The sequence below is a fragment of the Coenobita brevimanus genome, chromosome 87 (genome assembly GCF_032717465.1).
Source record: "Coenobita brevimanus isolate Jiangsu-jjx chromosome 87, ASM3271746v2, whole genome shotgun sequence".
NCBI lineage: Eukaryota > Metazoa > Arthropoda > Malacostraca > Decapoda > Coenobitidae > Coenobita > Coenobita brevimanus.
The window spans coordinates 21,549,425-21,565,289 of NC_137040.1; the positions used below are offsets into that span (position 1 = coordinate 21,549,425).

At 43.4% G+C, this 15,865-nt stretch overlaps 1 protein-coding gene across 1 annotated transcript in view; it reads right to left on the bottom strand.

The window, feature by feature from the left end:
* LOC145411029 (uncharacterized) overlaps positions 1-15,865 on the bottom strand; it is a 132,901-nt gene that overhangs the window by 10,684 nt on the left and 106,352 nt on the right. The window contains exons 2-4 of the mRNA XM_080281090.1: positions 9,575-9,707; positions 8,467-8,699; positions 390-519 (exon numbers count right to left, since the gene is read on the bottom strand). Coding sequence (XP_080137216.1) covers positions 390-519; positions 8,467-8,699; positions 9,575-9,707 — 496 coding nt within the window. The remainder of the gene's footprint in view (positions 1-389; positions 520-8,466; positions 8,700-9,574; positions 9,708-15,865) is intronic.

Consider the following 15,865-nt stretch of genomic DNA (forward strand, 5'->3'; position numbering starts at 1 on the left):
TATTATTTCGGGTAACTTTAAAAAGGAAGAGTTATTTACAAGTAACTGCTTAACCAACCAACCAGGTTATGGTGACCACTTGCAACTTTACCCAGATTATACTCTGCTCGCTTTACCTTGGCCTGAAATTGTTATCTCTCCATGTTTAATGCTGAGCTGTATTAATACATTAGCACTAGAATACGGTGTTATTCACGAGAAAGTGCTGTCGAAAGAGTGCAGAGCCGTAGCATTATCATATTCTGCCACTGAGCTACGGGAAATAGGCTGCAAAAGGACGAAAACTTGGGCCAAGTTAAAGTAAATGAAATGTAATATAACATTATTGGTACTGTCGGTCAGGAGGAGGAAAGGAACTATTGCAGGAAAGTGTACCGAAATAGACTGACCTGGTGCCATTTGGGTCTCGCGTGAAGAGGGTGAACTCAGGTCGTGGTGATGCCCCCGACGCGAAGCAGGTCACGTTCACCAGGTTTTCGGAGGGACGCCAGTACTTCAGGTCAACGTACTGGGCCGGAGCTGGGCAGGACAGATGGGAGGGGAAAGCATTATCATCATCAGTACCAGCAACAGCATTATCATTATCATCTTTATCAACTTCAGTCTAGCTATCTATCTGTCTATTGCCAGACGCCTTAATCCCGTACGGGGTGGCCACAAACAAATCGCCTCCACGTCGCCCGCCATTTCACTGCCCTGCTTCCAACTCACACCCCCCTCTCTCATATACCTCTCCACTCCATCCTTCCATCTCATCCTCGGCCTCCCCCTCCCTCTCCCCCCCTCCACCTCACTCACATACACTCTTCTCGTCAGTTTCTCATCCTTCATCCTCTCCGTATGGCCAAACCACCTCAGTGTGTTCCTCCTAACGCTTCCTATCACATCCACATCCACACCACAACGCTCCTTTATATCCTTATTTGTCAGCCTGTCTCTCCATGTGACTCCACAGGCTCCTCTTAAATAACTCATTTCCACTGCTCTCACTCTTGACTTTTATCCTTCCAACAACGTCCAAGCTTCACTTCTATACGTCAGAGTTGGTATCACAATACTGCCATGCAGCAACTTTTTCACTTCCATGCTCACTTCACTGTTTCTTATCACTGCTTTCAAGGAATCAGCAACCATTCTTCCTTGTTGCACCCTTTCAAACACTTCACTCTCCAAACTTCCATCCTTACTCATCACTCTCCTCAAGTACTTAAACGTACTCACATTTTCCATTTCCTCACCATCCAACCTCACTGTATATTCACTGACTTCACCTTTCTCAAAGACCATCACTTTACTCTTCCCTACATTCACGTTTAGATTCCGTTTGTTACATACTCTCCCAGACTCATCCACCAAGCCTTGCAGCTCCCCTTCGTCTTCACTTAACAACACAGTATCATCTGCAAACAACAGTACAGGGAGTTTCCAAACGCTACCCTCTCTCACTAGGGCCGCTCCAACATCCACTGCCCTAGCTTGTATATCTTTTGTTACCCCATCCATATACAGATTGAACAACCTTGGAGACATGACACATCCCTGTTTCAACCCAACCTTCAAAGAGAAAAATTCACTCAGTTCACCATCCACACGCACTGCAGCCTTAGCACCATCATACATACTCTTCACTGCATTCAACAACTTCCCATCCACTCCATATATTCTTAACACTTTCCACAATCCTTGTCTATCCACCCTGTCACATGCTTTCTCCAAATCCATGAAGGCCGCATACAACTTCTTTCCCTTCTCTAGAAACTTTTCCACTAAAGATCTAAGAATGAATATATGATCTACACAACCTCTTCCCTTTGTAAAGCCTCCCTGTTCTTCTCCAACTAATTCATCTGTTATTTCCCTAACTCTGTCAGTAAGTATCCTACCATACACTTTTCCTCTTACACTAAGAAGACAAATGCCCGTATGATTACCACACACTTCTTTTTCCCCTTTTCCTTTGTACAAGGGAATAATTATACCTGACTTCCAATCCTCCGGGACTCTACCTTCCTCCCAGGCCAATCTGCATATCTTCCACATCCATTCTACTGCTATCTCTCCCCCATGCTTAAGCATTTCACCACACACTCCATCAATTCCTGGGGCTTTCCCCAATTTGACTTTCTTCATTGCTTCCACAACTTCTTAAGGATCATTCATTATTATCATTATTATCATCAGCAGCATCAGTGTCATTATCATCGTCATCGGCATCAAATCATCATCGTCATCATCTCAATCATCATCATCATCATCATCATCGTCATCATCATCATCATCATCATCATCATCATCATCATCATCATCATCATCACAGAGGACCACCACCACCACCATCACCATCTTCATAACTGGGACAATTTGTAATGGACGTGAAAAGTTTAGAGTAAATCAGGATTAGCTAGCATGGTTTGTGATGGCAGAGAATCGTCTAGATGTAATGAAAGATCTGTTAAGATATAAAGGCTAATTACGGATAGGAGTATACAGGACACTGACGTAGTTGAGGATAGATAGGAGGCTAGATCTTACTTAGGCTGTGGCAAGGAACAGTTTGTATATATGAATGTCATTATTATAGTCCCAAATGTTTGTCTGAAAGACCCATCGACATGTCATAAAAATACTTCCGCTAGTACCATCACGTCAGTCCTGATTGAGACAGCCTTAATGTGTATTCAGTATAAATAAACAGATAAATAAATAGATGCTGGAACCTATGACGGAAGATAGACTGAGAAATAGAGTTATACAGGGACAGATAAAGTTAGTTATAGATATGTTGGGGCAGATTGGGACAGCTATAGAAATAAAGCCATATTGGAACAGATAAAGGCAGATATATGCGTATAGAAAATGGAGATATATTGGTATATAGAGGAAGAACTGAGATACCGGTAGATAGAAAGAGTAAAAAGATATGTATTGAAATGAACTAAAGAAGACAAGTATAGAAATAAAAATCCCTCTCCCTGTGTGGGTGGCCGGGCTCTGTACTTTTCCCACTGACTCTGAACTGTCAACTTGAATTTTAATTGTTGGTGTTGAGTGAGACCGATGTTCCAGCGTTTGGCGGTGCGCTGTGTTGGTCAGATTCGAGTTTGTGATGGGGCTGCGTTCACCGAGGGCGTCTGGTTCCATGTTTTTTACTCTTTTTAATCCGCGGGCGTCCCTGCTGTATAATTTTTGCTATTTAGCCAGTTTCATTCAGGTTAGGGAAGACTTTGAACTGGAGGGGTTATGCTGGATGTTCTGTAAAGAGCACTAGACATTCAGTTGACGATTTCTTGTGTTGCGGGGGGGAATCAGTCTGCTGGTGTGGGCGTGCGTGTGGCAGAGGGAGTAGGAAATGAACAAATGATGCAGGATAGACACTGCTAACGCTGAGTGAGTCGTCCCCGCAAAACACGAGATATTGCCCGGCGGAGTGGAAGGGGAGCGGTATAGGCTATAAGGGTCACTCATATGGCCTTCATTAAAAGTGTGTCAGTGTGAGGAGACGGTTAAGAAGTAGAGAGAGAGAGAGAGAGAGAGAGAGAGTGAGTGGGGGGGTGAGTGAGTGAGTGGATGGTGTCACTGGCTGTCACAACCCCACCATCTCCTGTCGCGGAAAGAGAATAAGGAATAGGAGCACCATCCCAAGGGAGAGGTGGCTGCGTGTGATGGAGAGTGGCTGAGTGGATGTGGAGAGAGAGAGAGAGAGAGAGAGAGAGAGAGAGTATGGTAGCAGAAGAAACCAGTGAGGAAAAGGTGCTACCAATACTCCATTGCCACCTAGAATGCAAACATATATCCGAATCGCAAAGTTATATGGAATGGATAGTCAAACATTTGCCTCTCCTCTACCCTCCACACCTTCGGATACACGCTTAAAAAAAAAAATAAAATAAAATAATACAAGCGGCACCTTGCAGGGCTGAGAAATCTTAATGAAATTTCAAATGAACTCTAAGCAGTGGTGCTGAGATGGACAAGCAGAGTACACAATTTCATGGTACTGTGATGTTACAAGGTACGCAACGCACGCACACACACACACACACACACACACACACACACACACACACACACACACACACACACACACCGCTCGCTGGTGCAGTGGTAACGTTCTCGCTTGCCAACTGGTGGACGGGAGTTCGCGCCTCGCTCAGGTTGCGAAAAGTTTCACTGATGAAGTGGGTGGTTACTGTCCCCCTTGAGCAAGGGGACGTGTGTGTGTGTGTGTGTGTGTGTGTGTGTGTGTGTGTGTGTGTGTGTGTGTGTGAAGGTCACAGCCTTGCCCTTAGATCGGACTATATGAGCTCTCAGCTCCCTTCCGGGAGGGTAAAAGCTGACGATCACGACCATCCAGTGATGCTGACCGACCCGGTGAATTACATCCATCTGTTTATCTTTACCAGCCTCCACACACCTGTCTATCTGTATGTATATCTATTTGTCTGCCTATCTATATCTGCATATCTGCCTACCTACCTGCCTATCTGTCTATCTATCTATCCCTGCTTACCTGTAAGAAAGAGGGGGATTGGGAGTTAAGAAGGGCGACTGAAAAATATGAATACCTGAACAGGCAAAAGCGTATGAAAGAAATGAGAGAAAAAGATAAGCAAGTTTCTTTACCCCCGTCCTTTGCTCGGCGGGAGGTGAGTGTTATCAGCTCTAAATATTACATGAGTTCCCCTCCCCCTCCCTCACTTCCACATCCTCTCTCTCTCTCTCTCTCTCTCTCTCTAACATCAGTACACATAGTCCCATAAACATTTACGTCTTAATACTCGCTCGGACACATCTGTGCTCTCTGTAGGACAAATGCATATTCGCGCACATAATCTCTCATAATCAAATATATAGAGATAAAACATCGCTTGCAAAAATGTAAATATATACTTTTATGTGCTGTCCGTTTGTCCTCATATCTGTCTGTTCCTCTTTTTCTGTCTGTCTGTCCGTTTGTCTCTTAAACACTCCAGTACAAACTCTCAGACACATACAACATTTTTCACACACACACACACACACACACACACACACACACACACACACACACACACACACACACACACACACACACACACACACACACACACACACTCCATCATGGCGGGGGGACAGTGTGTAAGCCGACCTGAAATGTGTGTTTATCCTGCAGCTTATCTGAATGGCGGTCCCTCTCCCCTCTCTCTCTCTCTCTCTCTCTCTCTCTCTCTCTCTCTCTCACACACACACACACACACACACACACACACACACACACATAGAAACACTCACGTACATACATACAGTCACACACGCAAATAGCAACATGACCGTTCATGAAGTCACCCCCGCACCTGTTATGCACTCACGTGTTTGCAGTGTACACACACACACACACACACAATCGCTGCCACCACGTATGTACTGGTAACTGTATGCCGTACGTAAACACAGTAATACACTTATGCATACATAGCATACAACAGATACATACCGTAAGTATTCATATAATAAGGTAAATATTTTTTGACGTGCCGACTTCGTCTTATTTCAGTGTAAACACATGCACATAACAGTACATTCATTCAGATTCGTTCGTGAAGTCACAAACACAGTGTATATGAATATATAAACAGCCAATCATGTTCACTTGTTTGTGTGTAGCTTTATATTCAGTATGTATACAATAGGTACGCGCAAATTCAGACATGTATTGTACGCTCATACATAGTTGTATGTATATCGTATCACTGTATCTTAGTAGGAATAAAGCAGAACAGACGTCATGATTGCGAAGAAATTCTTACCCAGCAAGTTTCGAAGCGAACACCTGGCCATAATGGTATGCGATGGTAAAGTTTAATGATAACCACGTCTGCTTCGCGTATGAGAATTATCATGGTGTTATTTATTATCATTTTTTAAATTATTCACTGTAGTTTGGTTGTGAAGAGCGTGGTTGCTCTATGGGAAAGATACAAGCTTAAATAAATGATCTTATACACAACATAATTTCCGAAAAGTTTATGATTTTGGACCCAGGCGCGTACCCGGGATTTCGTCGGCATACGAGGGGTGGGGGTGGCTGTGAACCCAAGTCACTAATAATTCAGATAAGCTTCCTTTGGATCTAGAGTAAGCAAGAAGTATGCCAAGATTAGAAATATTATGCCAGAAATACGCTGAAATACCTGAGGAACCAATGGCCCTTTAAATACGTTCCCTGTGGACACTCTCACTCACCTGCTCAAATCCCGTAACGAAAATATAGTAGCATCGTAGTAGAGTAGTTGTGATGACAGATTTTACTGCTGGATATTATTTTAAAAAAAATCACAATACTAGTTGCTATTAACAGGCATTTCATGTTTTTAGTTATACCACACCTCTAATATGTGTGCAGTTTTGGTTTCAAAACCCTTGAAAGGAAGAAAATAAGGAAGAATGGAGCAATGAACTACATATATTATTCCATTTTATGTTTCGAAAGAAGATTGGGAAAATAATGAGTTTTATCGTTAAGTTATCCCAAACTTCGACGAAATAATTAAAAGTAATATTCTAAATGCATTCTCTGCTGTATGTTACGAAACCGTAGCTTCAATGCGAAGTAGCACTCTGAACGGGAGTAGGCTAATGATTTGATACTCAAGGAAAATAATCATGATGCACGTTTTACAGAAAGCTGCTGTAATATCCGCAGAGTGTAAACTAGATTTAGTTATCAGAAGCGGCAGTAAATAAGAAAAATACTGATACATGAAAAATTCAGATCCGTAATAATATTCGTATTACTGGGCTGGGCTAAACCCGTATTTTTCTTTCCGGAATCATGGCGGCTGAAGAACATTGTATAAATTATAAATTCTTTCCTTATTTGTTGCCAGAGTTCGTATCGTTAATATTTCAAATCCAATGCCGATTTTAATTTTTCATTGTTTCCTCCAGACGATTTTTCCCCCCAGCTTACAAGAGACATTTCGAGCCAGGGGGAAGTTAGTTATAGCTTTCACCAGCCCCTTCACGATAAGAGTCCCCCTATGATGATGAAAATCGTCTGGTGTTAGGAAGAAGAATTTTGTTACCTGATATAATGGGTCACGCCGCAAGTTAAAAGAAAAAACAAAGCCATTCTTGCGAATATTTACACGCACATCAATCTGTATCATGTTTACACACACACACACACACACACACACACACACACACACACACACACACACACACACACACACACACACACACACACACACACACACACACACAACAACAACAACATCATCCTACATTGAATCCACCTCTGCTAGCATCCTACACACACACACACACACACACACACACACACACACACACACACACACACACACACACACACACATTCCAGATGATGTAGATGTAACACCAACCCGGCTTAATGCATTGTGTACCGGGAAAGGCGGGCGCTTGACTCGGGTGTACGCCCACTGTTTTTGATTGTGTGTGTGTGTGTGTGTGTGTGTGTGTGTGTGTGAGAGAGAGAGAGAGAGAGAGAGAGAGAGAGAGAGAGAGAGAGAGAGAGAGAGAGAGAGAGAAACATAAAAAAACTAACACTAAACAATGATCAAGAAACATGCACAGCTTAGAAAGTGCCTAAAAAAATGAAACACGATGAGAAGACAGTTTCTGGAAAAGTATAGCAAACCACACCTCAGATGAGAGACAGAATGACAAGCAGGCAGACTGGGTAACGAGAGAGAGAGAGAGAGAGAGAGAGAGAGAGAGAGAGAGAGAGAGAGAGAGAGAGAGACCCAAGAAAAAAGAACACCAAGACATGATTCAGGTAGAGAAAGAAAAAGTTATAGACACACACAGACAGCCAGACACAAGGAGCCGAAAAAAAAAAGAAGGCCTTGAGACGTGTTCGGCGTACAAGGCTCGTGTCTGGAGATGTCGGTGCGGTAGCTAGTTCGCCATTTTTATTCACCGATCCTATTTTTGTCCAGGTCACTAGAAAAATGTCCCTCGAAGACCGGTGGTACGTTGTAGGGAAGATGAGGGAGAGAGAGAGAGAGAGAGAGAGAGAGAGAGAGAGAGAGAGAGAGAGAGAGAGAGAGAGAGTAGAAAAACAAGTAGGAAAGAAAATAGGCAACGAATAAGGACTAGTAAAAATACCAGAAGTAAGAGACGAAACGTAATAGTAGGAGACGAAATAAGACAGAGTAAATATCAAACTCGCTCTCTTTTGTACTGGCGGAGCATGAGAACTGGCCAGAGGGTGCGGGGCTGGGGCATAGGATGTAGAAAGAGAGAGGTGGATGGGGAGAGAGGGAGCGAGACGGAATAGAGAAAGAAGAGAAAGGCAGTGGATAAAGGAGAGAGAGGGAAAATGTAAGATGATCATAGAAAAATATAAAAAGAGAAAAGGAGTAACGAACAAGAGATGAAGCCTAAGGAAAGCCTGGAAAATATAACAAAGGACACAAGTATTGTAATGGATATAAAACTTACTCCAGACCAAGAGAGGAGCCGACTCTGTATCCTCGTCCTCAAATGTACTGACGGCGCATGAGTACTGGCCAGAGAGAGCGGGGTCAGGGCGGCGGATATAGAGGGCGCGGTGGGCTGCCCAGGGCTTCGTCGAGGCCATGTAGCTCGTGTCCACCCGCCCACTCAACACTCCTAGCGCCTGTGGACTTCTGGGGGGGATCCATTGGTACACCAGGTGGATTTTGTCCAGATACCTGTGGGTGGTGGGAGGATGGTGTTAGTGGATGGGGTATGACTGGAGATGGTATGACTAGAATTGGTATGAATGGATGTGGTATGATCAGAAAAGGTATTAGATGTCAGATTGGAAGTGGCAGAAGAGAATGTGGTATGACTATGTAAGTAATTATCCCCAGACGATTATACTTAGATTAGAGAAGACTTTTTTTTTATTCCTCTCGAAAAGTCTCCCCTGAGCTGAATAAAATCGTCATTCGGCAGTAGAAGAAAAATGAAAACCACGTCACTGGATTCAGTGGATAATAACGGTAACGTTAGAGTCCGTACCACTTGAAACGAAGCCATCTGTTCCCTTTGTTCTTCCAGGTAGTAGCCTTCATAATTTAAGAGGCTTACCTACCCTTTCGCACCCTCGGTTATAATAGGCTAAGCCATCGTTACTGCCTGCCACTTAAGTACAAGGCCATCCCGCTCCCACTTCACCACAAGATAGTCAGTTAAAGGTCATGATTTGGGGGACTTGAAAGAGAGACGCAAGAGTGTGTCGAATGAATATTTGTATTTTCTCGAAATATACTTCCACTAGTATCTTAAGTTCCGACTACTGTAGGCTGCTGGGTGGACTTTAATTGAGAATGAATGGTTTGGTAATTTCTTACATGGACTTTTACACTGTAGTCGGCTTTAAGTAATGATTTTGGTTTACTGTCCCTACACCTTCGCGCACTCAGTTTTGCTAGTACGTTCCCCTCTCCACACCATTTTAGATTGAGGGTGTCCTTCTACTCGTCTACCAGACAGTCGTAGCTGACGGTCATAATTTAAGGGGCCTGCCTACACCTTTGCGCACTTGGTTTTAAAGATAGATAATAGGATCGTTACTACTTACCACTTCAGAACGAGGCTGTCCTTCTCCCACTCGTCCACCAGGTAGTCACAGTCCAGAACCACAGTGGATCGGTTGCTGGCCTCCACAAGTTCAGGCACAGTCAGACGAACGATATCAACACCGCCACTCAGACCTGATGGGGAGAGTGGAGGAGGGGGGTTAGTTGTGCGTGGGAGAGATAGAGGTGGAGGGAAAGATACAGATAGAAATGGAGATTCACGTATGTCTACAGAGATGGAGATAAACACACACACACACACACACACACACACACACACACACACACACACACACACACAGAGAGAGAGAGAGAGAGAGAGAGATTTTACCGTATATTTTCCGATATTTTTCCTGAGCTTACTTTTCCCTCCTGATAGAGTATATTTATTACTTGTTATTTCCCGTACGTATATTTCTTAACAGATTTTTTGTTGAAACTGATTTTATGGTTTTAGAATGTCTGTTTCTTTACTTATATAATTTATGCGTATAGCCTTCAGCGAATACTGTATAAATTTCCTGTAACTGCATTTACTCATCATCATGTTCCGTATGCCTGTTGTATGCTTGCGGTTGTCTTACTATGAATATATCCTGTTAACCTCTTCACCCTGACTGCGCATTTTTCATTTTAATCGTCTACCTCCCCGCGATTTTATACAACGATTTTATTCAGTCCAAGTAGTTAAATTGATAAAAGTTGTGTCCAATCCCGCCAGAGTGAAAAAATCTTTCCCAGACTTAAAATGATCGTCTTGAAGGAGCAATAAACTAAAAAAGTCATCAGTTGAAGAGATTAATCTTTTACAATAATATGTTTTACAGATAATTGTACAGAACAACGGTTACTTTTTATTCTTTTATTCTGAACGTTATGCTCAGTTTGCCAGACACAACGATTTTTTTGTACGTGAAGTTTAGGTTTGCTTTTTAACGACCTCCCTTTTAATGGTGGAATCAGTAGGAACCATTTTAATTATTATTTTGGATATGATTTATGCATTGTATTACGATATGATGCATATCATGAAATGAATGTGACCGAAATTAATTAGAAATGATTAAAATAGCACTCTGCCACACCACCACATATGCCACCACTATAATTAGCTATCACTGCCACTGTCACCACAATTTTCACCACCACTTTCATCACTTCCACCGTCACAACTACCACAGTCACAACTACTTTAATCAGCACTATCATAATCACCACTACCACCATCACCTTTACATCTACTACAGTTTTTACTACCACAATCACCACTACCACCATCATTTACTACCACAACCACACCCATCACTAATTCCACCACCACCACCACCACTCCCATTATCATCCTCACCATCTTTCACAGTCACAACAACCAGAACATTGGCCACACCCAACATCACAATCCCTGCGTCCCCGTCAATAAGATGCTAACAATAGTAACGATAACCTTCGAAGTATGTGCACGACGCTGCTAAATGTTACGATGATATAAACAGAATAAAGTGGATCCTGCGTAAAAATAGCCTGGACCTTTAGAGCGAAGGTTAAAGTAGGTTGGCTTTGTTTGGCTATGGCCTGGATGATGCTGGGTGGACTGGGTTGGGTCTGATTTGGATGATTACTCTGCTGATAGGTACAACTGCGGACAAATGAAACTGACACCCTCTCGCCGATTCATTGGTTGTATTGGTCACCCAGACGTAGTAAAATGTAAGATTTATAAATGGACATAATATTAACTGGTGCTTCTGAGTGTTTGATATATATATTTGTCAGCATTTTCGTATCTATGGCCGGAAATTGCTTGAAGTAAGGTATAAGGGTCACAAGTCTAATATTGGAAGTGTGGTAGGCTTAGATGTGTGTGTGTGTGTGTGTGTGTGTGTGTGTGTGTGTGTGTGTTAGGTCTGTTCTGCTTAGGTTAGGTTGGGTTGGACTAGAATGGTTTGGGTTAGGTCAGGCATAGTTTATTTGGGATGGAATATTTGAAATTAAAGAAGGAATACTTATATTTTCTTATGCTTTAATTCATGTAGCCTAGTTAGTTGCACATCTTACACATTTACCCTTGGTTTACTGTCTGTCTGTCTGTCTGTCTGTCTCTCTCTCTCTCTCCCCCACCGATTTTTAACTTGTCGAACCATACCTTAATCCCTATTTCCTAAACCTATTATTTTCTTCAAGACCGCGTAAAAAAAGTATTCAGACACTCTTATATAACTGTGAGCTCTGCAGCTTGTTTAAAATATCAAGGAAACAGGTTATTAGGCCACAGATTTCGTACTGATTATTCGTGCGTTCGTTGCTCTTTGTTGTTGGTGTGAACCTTTTTTTTTTTTTTTTCAAGTCACTTACCTTAGATATAATTCCTTGACTGCAATGCACCTTTATATTTGCATTATATTTATTAAACTTATAAATTTAATACGCCTGTAAATGTAAATAACCTCCAATGGATTCGTCTTTATTTGTAATGCCCCCCAAATGTACTGCACATTTAAAGATAATGCACCTTTTAATGTAAGACAGCTTTAAAACGACATTGCTTTAAATGTATTAGTTGAAATGTGAGCGTGGGAGGGAGGGTTGGCGGGGGATGGGAGGAAGAGGAGGACGAGGGGTGGGAGAGAGAAGGGGGAAGTGGAAGGAGGAGGGGAGAAGGGGAAAGAGGGAAATGTAGACGGAGGGAGAGGACAGGAAAAGGGGGGGGGAGGCGGAGATGGAAAACAGGAGGAATGGGAGGTTGGGAGAGAAGGCGATGGTGAATACATGGGTGAAGAGAGGGAGGAGGGGAAGGGTAGGGGAGAGGTAAGGGAAGGGAGGGAAAAGAGTAAGGGGAATGGAAAGTTAGATAGGGGAAATACTTGCTAGAGGATAGGGGAAGGGAGGAATGGGAGGAATGAATGTAGGGGAGGAAAACAATTGCGGAGAGGTAGGGGAAAGAGAGATAGTGAAGGAATGTAGGGGAGGGAAAGTGAAGGAGAGAAGGGGAGAAAGAAGGGAAAGAGGGATGAGGAGGTGTCAATGTACCGGTTCTGTAGGTGGGTAAGGGGAGGTGGAGGAGTAGGGGAGGGAGGAAAAGCAGTGTAGGAAGTTGGGGAGTGGAAGGAGGGGGAGAATGGGGAACGTAGGAGGTGGGAAGGGGAGGGGTGAGGAGGGGGAAGGGGGGAAGTGTTGCGGGAAACTCAATTTGTCGCAGCGTCAAAGTTCGGAGGGGAGAAGAGAGAGAGAGAGAGAGAGAGAGAGAGAGAGAGAGAGAGAGAGAGAGAGAGAGGGAGAGAGAGAGTAATAATAATAATAATAATAATAATAACTGTGATGTAAAGAGCCCTGTAGACCCAGGAACCGAGCAGGTTATTTGCCTCAGACTCAACGTGACCATAAATTGACCCTCACTTCGGTTCACAAAGCTAATCCGAGACCAAGGAGCATTTTCTGTGGCCAACACCTCCAAACAGGGAACGATTTCTGTTGCCAACACTTCCCCAGCATGGAGCAATCAACCATGACTGATTCACCTTAAAAAGTTCCTGTTCCATTGGCTTAAGTTCTTCAGAGTAAGGCTCCACCTCCGACTCATCTCAAGTCATCATGCAGCAAAGATGCACACATACTCGTAGTTACAAGCGAGGAGAACAGCACCGACTTAGAGACACATGGGAACTCGCCTAAAAGTAGCTGCCCTGTGAGATGCCCTGTCTCTTGTTTAGAGACAATGGTCCCTCTTTGATGAAACCTCCTCATGACAACCACAGGTTTTTGTTCAGAGTGCAAGGCCCTCCAATGGCATTCAGCGCCCACGGAACCAATGGCATTCAGCGCCCACGGATCTCGCCCTATTTTCAGTTAGGTTCCGTCGAATCGCCTGTTTCGTATTGGATTGAAATTCATCCAGCTACAGTAATCTACTGGGCTGTCGGGGTACTACTGCATCGTTCGATATCTTTTGCAGTTTGAAGAGCCGTTGCAAACCAGTCCGCTGTGAAGAGATCGTGGATCAGTCGACCTGCCTTCGTCCCGACATTGTGACTTATAATTTGAAGTTTGGGATATCTCCGGATACCTTGCTTGTCACTAGACGGTTGTAACCGTGCAAACTTTCGCCTTAAATTACCCCTTCACTAAAAGTTATGTAAGTTGAGCAAAACCGTCCAATGTAGCAAGAAAAAATGTAACTGAAGTGGTTATTTCAGTAATAATAATAATAATAATAATAATAATAATAATAATAATAATGACAGTAATAATAATAATAATAATAATAATAAAAATAATAATAATAATGATAACACAACCTTCACACAATCCCACAACCTAAAAGCCCGAAACAAAGACATATACCAATCCAAAGAAAAAAAAAAGTGGAAATAGAGAAGGCACAGAAATTCATAAACCAGGAAAAAAAAATGTATCGTTCAACAGTATTAAGTAAAGCCTCCTTAATTGAAGTTATTATGCTAAAAAAATGGTGACTTAACTCTGATAGCCTCCTCGCTGTCTCCCTGCCTGCACGCTGCCTTTGAGTAAGTAAGCCGCTTTGTGACGAGAGAGAGAGAGAGAGAGAGAGAGAGAGAGAGAGTTAATACGATGGGTAGAGGGAGAGGAAGGAAGCGAGACGAGGTGGAGAGGTAAAGAGTAAAGGACGTTGAGGGAAGGGGAGGAAGGATAGGAAAAAAGTAAAAGAAGAGGGAAAGGAAGAACGATAAAGAGATGGAGATGGGAAAGATACAATAGTTAGGGGGAAGAGGGGAGAAGAGGAGAGGGGAGGGAGAGGAGACTAGAGCAGGGGAGGGAGGGGAAGGGAGGAAGAGAGGGTTGAGAAGGAGGGGAAGGTGAAATACGGATGAAAACTTGAGTGGGAGATGGGAGGGGAGGGGAGAGGACGGGAGGGGATGGGGGGAGTGTAGATACGAAAGTAAGAAGGGAGGAGAGGGGAGGGGAGGGGAGGGAAGGGGAAAGAAAGTGTATGATAGAATGTGTTGCCGTGGGGGAAAACAGGTGGATAGGAAGAGTAAGAGGGAAGAGGGGTGGAGAAAATGAGAGGGAAGGTGAATGGAAAAGATTGTGACATGGGAAAGGTGAGGGACAGAAACAAGAGATGGAGAGGCGGGAGGAGAGGGAGAGAGATACAATAAGACTGAAGAAGAACATGTACAGAACGAGAGGTGAGAGCAGAGGAGAGGAAAGGAGGGCGGGAGGGAGGGAAGGGAAGGGAGGGGAAGGGAAGGGTAGGGTGGGTGGAGAGGGAGAGAGAAGAAAGAGGACGGGATGGGAGAGAAGGCTAGAGAAGGGGAGGGATGAGAAGGAAAGGGAAGGAAGGAGGATATGAATGGAGAGAGAGAGAGAGAGAGAGAGAGAGAGAGAGAGAGAGAGAGAGAGAGAGAGAGAGAGAGAGAGAGGAGGAAGGGTAGGGAGGAGATGCACACTACCCCTCCCCTTTTACCCCTCTCCTGCCCCTCTTTTGTTGACAACTGTCCATCACTGTCGCCCACTCGACACTTCTTTAATGAGGCATATGTGAGTGTGTGTGTGTGTGTGTGTGTGTGTGTGGTCAAATGTATGGGAAAAGTCTCCAGTTTACGTCAGCACTGAAGTGTGCAGGACAAATAAGTTTACATTTCAGTACAGTCACGAAGGTATCATTTACGTATAATTATAAGCACCACATCTGTAGTTATGAGCACGATATCATGTGGTGAAGAGCACTACATCTGTCCAGTTCCGAGCACCATATTTCTACAGTTATGAACAACAGAACTGTGTCAGATTTTGTACACTACCTTTGTACAATAACGAGAACCATCTGTGCAATTAATGAACACCACACTGTCATCTGTACAGCTACAAACACAATCTCCGTACAAAATCCAAGTGCTTGTGATATTGCGTAGAGTGAGGTGTTTAATGAAGGCAACTTAACACTCTACATCAGTGTTTAGTTTTCAAGCGGATACTAATTAGATGCCACCCGACAGTCTGCTTTGCCTGTTTTGCATCCACTGTTAATTGCATGTTGTGTACAGATGTTGCACAAGCACAGAGGAATGAATATAGGAAAATTATTGTCGTAAATTATGGTGTCATTATGGATCTGACATATTGGAGAAGTGTACAGATAGATATGTTTGTGGAAAAGCATTCATTTTTTGCTGGGACATAATTATGGCGTGCAAATAAATGAATGATAATGCACGAGGTTGCCTGATCAGTAGCTTCCCTTGGCTCAGAGAGCCAAGAAATACCTGATGGCAGTGTATGAGAAACAGTGCTTTATGTGCCATGGGTGTGGGGATGTT